A 2,563-nucleotide genomic window follows, 5' to 3' on the forward strand; every position below is an offset into this window, starting at 1 on the left:
CGGCCGCCCCGTCCCGCAGCTCAGCCGCTGTGCGTGCCCAAGCCCTGCATGGAGAAGGCGGCGCGGTGCTTCCTCAGCAGCAGCCGGATCTTCTCATCGTCCGAGTCGGGGTCCAAGGGCTTGTTGTATTCATCATCCTCAGCCTCAGAGGCTGCCCGCTCCCCGCCAGAGCCCCCCGCCCGCTGCGAGGACGAGGAAGGCTCCAGCGCGCTCTTCTTCCTCCATTTGGTCCGGCGGTTCTGGAACCAGACCTGCCCACACCCACGGGCACGGCCGGGTTAGCGGCCACCGACGGCGGTGCACTCGGTGCCGCGCCTGGGGACCCACACTCACCTTCACCTGGGACTCGGTCATGCCGAGGGAATAGGCCAAGCGGGCTCGCTCCGGCCCCGCCAGGTACTTGGTCTGCTCAAAAGTCTTCTCCAGAGCGAAGATCTGGTGCCCCGTGAAGGTCGGGCGCGTGTGCTTCTTCTTGTGGATGCTGTCAGCGAGGTGAGCAGGGGCTGCGGAGAGGAGGAAGAGGAGGGTGAGAACCAGGGCTCACTGCAGTGCCCGGCTCCGGGCATCTCTCCCTGACCACAGCACTGAGCTCCATCAGAGTCTCTCTGTGCTGCCTCCCCTCTGCATCAACCCCATGTTCTGGCTTCAAGGCTTCAGCCCCATCCCAAGAGGGCTGAGCTGCCCTCGGTGCGGGCCCCATAGCCGGGGGCTCACGTCCTGCTCGAGGACAGCACTGATGGGTGCTGACTGGGGGTCACTACAGCAGCGCATGACCGCAGAGCCGTGCAGCACCCAACCCCGCGTCCCCTGCCCCGCACCTTGCAGGACGCAGGACGGAAGGCAGGCAGAGCTGGTCGGCTCGAAGCTGTGCTGGGAGCAGACACCTGAGCTGCCCGACCCATCTGCTCCAAGAGCATCACCTGGAGAGGGGAAGGGACCGTGGCTGCGGGTGCTGAGCCCCAGAGCCCCCCATGGGACAAGGGGTGCCCCCATCCCACCCATGCGATGTGCTCCAGGGTCCCTCCAGCTCTCTCCAGTGCTGCCTAGAGCTGGGCACTGACCCCAGTGGGATATGATCTCCAGGACCATGGGCTCTGCCTGTCCTTGCCTAGGGGCTGAGCAAAGAGTTAATCTCTCCCATTGGAGCGGCTCTTGAGCCAACACCTCCGCAGCTCTGGACTGCTCCCACCGTCCATCAGCTCCGGTGCTGGGACCGTTCCCACCACCCATCATCTCTGGACCGTTCCCACCACCCATCAGCGCCAGTGTTGGGACCATCCCTATGGCAGCCTCATGGGATGCTGGCCAAGGTGCAGCCTGGGCAGTGCCCCCCATTGCCAACATACGGGGCTCTATGGGACACCTGCATCTCCCTCCCATCACCGCCCGCCCGGCCCCGCTGTACTTACGGCCGCCGCACTGCCGGGCACCCCTCCAGTCAGGGGCTGCCTCTGCCCAGCAGCTCCGGCCCCGCGGCAGGAACTCGCTGCCGGCCTTGGGAAGAGCCCCCACCTGCGCTCCATAATAGACCCCGGTGGAGCTCAGTCCGTTCAACGCGCCCGCGTGGGGGTAGCTGGGGACGATGCTGCCGCCCGGCGCCGCGGGACGGCTCAGGATGTCGGAGATGCCGTGCGGGGTGCCCAGCGCCGGCGGGCACAGCTTGTAGAAGGAGCTCTGCACCGAGTACTGGCAGACGGGCGCCTTGGCCTCGGGGAAGGGACCCAGCGCGGGGCCGTTGAGCAGGAAGGTGCCGGGCAGGTTGGCATCCATGGCGCTGCCGTCGAGGCGCCCCTCAGCACCCGGCTGCCCTCGGGGGGCGCAGCGGCCGCCCCATCCCCACCGCACCGGGGGGTGCAGCCCCGGGCTCCGCGCCGGGTCGGTACCGGACCCTCAACTTGGGCTTGGGGAGCGCCAACATTTCTCTGATAAGGATGAGGTCCATTAGAATACTGCGCTCCCATTGGCTGCTCGGGCGGCCGCTTCCTCTGCCATTGGCCCGCTCTCCGCGGTCTCTGCCGCCATTGGCTGAGCCGCTGGGGCACCCCGCGATTGGCCCGGCCCAGACAAATTGCGCTTTGAAAGCGGCGGCGGGCGCTGGACAGCGCCGGGGGGGGGGGAGGCAGAGCGGCGTGCGATTGGCTGCTGGGGGAGCCAGGCCGCGACGGGATTGGCTGCGGGGCCGGGAGGGGCGGGGCCGGGCGCTGTCCAGCGCGGTCCCGGTGCCCCGCAGTGGGGCTGAGCAGCGCGGTGCGGAGCCCCCGGCACCCTCCGGGCTCCCCCCATCACCAGCGGCCGCTGCCCCCCTTGGACCGGGCACATCGGGGCTCCCCCCCCCGTCATCCCCGGTCCTTCCCGCACGGTCAAAGAAGCAAGAGCCGGGAGACCGGGAGTGTGTTGGTTTCTTTATTAATCCATAGTCCGATAGCTGGTGTATAGGGGAACGATCTATACATCAGGGGCTACGACAGGGAGATCCAAAAGGCTCGTTTCCATCACAATTAAAAAAAGGAAATTAAAAGTAATTGGTTAAAACTTCTAAAAAGCTTCTAGTGTGCAGGCTGCG

At 66.7% G+C, this 2,563-nt stretch overlaps 1 protein-coding gene across 2 annotated transcripts; it reads right to left on the bottom strand.

The window, feature by feature from the left end:
• On the bottom strand, positions 1 to 2,109 carry NKX6-3 (NK6 homeobox 3). Of its 2 annotated transcripts, XM_062602141.1 has the most exons (4): positions 1,410 to 2,109; positions 819 to 920; positions 334 to 503; positions 1 to 251 (listed from the first exon to the last, which is right to left on the bottom strand). In XM_062602141.1, the coding sequence occupies exons 1-4, from the start codon at positions 1,768 to 1,770 to the stop codon at positions 21 to 23; spliced, it is 864 nt and encodes a 287-aa protein (XP_062458125.1). In that variant the 5' UTR covers positions 1,771 to 2,109; the 3' UTR covers positions 1 to 20. The 2 variants fall into 2 exon arrangements, with proteins under 2 accessions (XP_062458125.1, XP_062458126.1); XM_062602142.1 differs by lacking the exon at positions 819 to 920.
• Between the last annotated feature and the right edge of the window lie 454 nt (positions 2,110 to 2,563).

The sequence above is a fragment of the Pezoporus occidentalis genome, unplaced genomic scaffold (genome assembly GCF_034315485.1).
Source record: "Pezoporus occidentalis ecotype Australia unplaced genomic scaffold, CSIRO_AGI_Poc_V1 ctg759, whole genome shotgun sequence".
In the NCBI taxonomy this organism is placed as follows: domain Eukaryota; kingdom Metazoa; phylum Chordata; class Aves; order Psittaciformes; family Psittacidae; genus Pezoporus; species Pezoporus occidentalis.

Bases quoted from the DNA above. Each gene is read 5' to 3' on its own strand.
- NKX6-3 (XM_062602141.1), bottom strand. From the start codon at position 1,770: ATGGATGCCAACCTGCCCGGCACCTTCCTGCTCAACGGCCCCGCGCTG. The intron at 921-1,409 runs GTAAGTACAGCG...TCCCCTCTCCAG, and splicing joins TGCCCGGCAGTGCGGCGGCC to GTGATGCTCTTGGAGCAGAT. The intron at 252-333 runs GTGAGTGTGGGT...GGGTGTGGGCAG, and splicing joins TGACCGAGTCCCAGGTGAAG to GTCTGGTTCCAGAACCGCCG.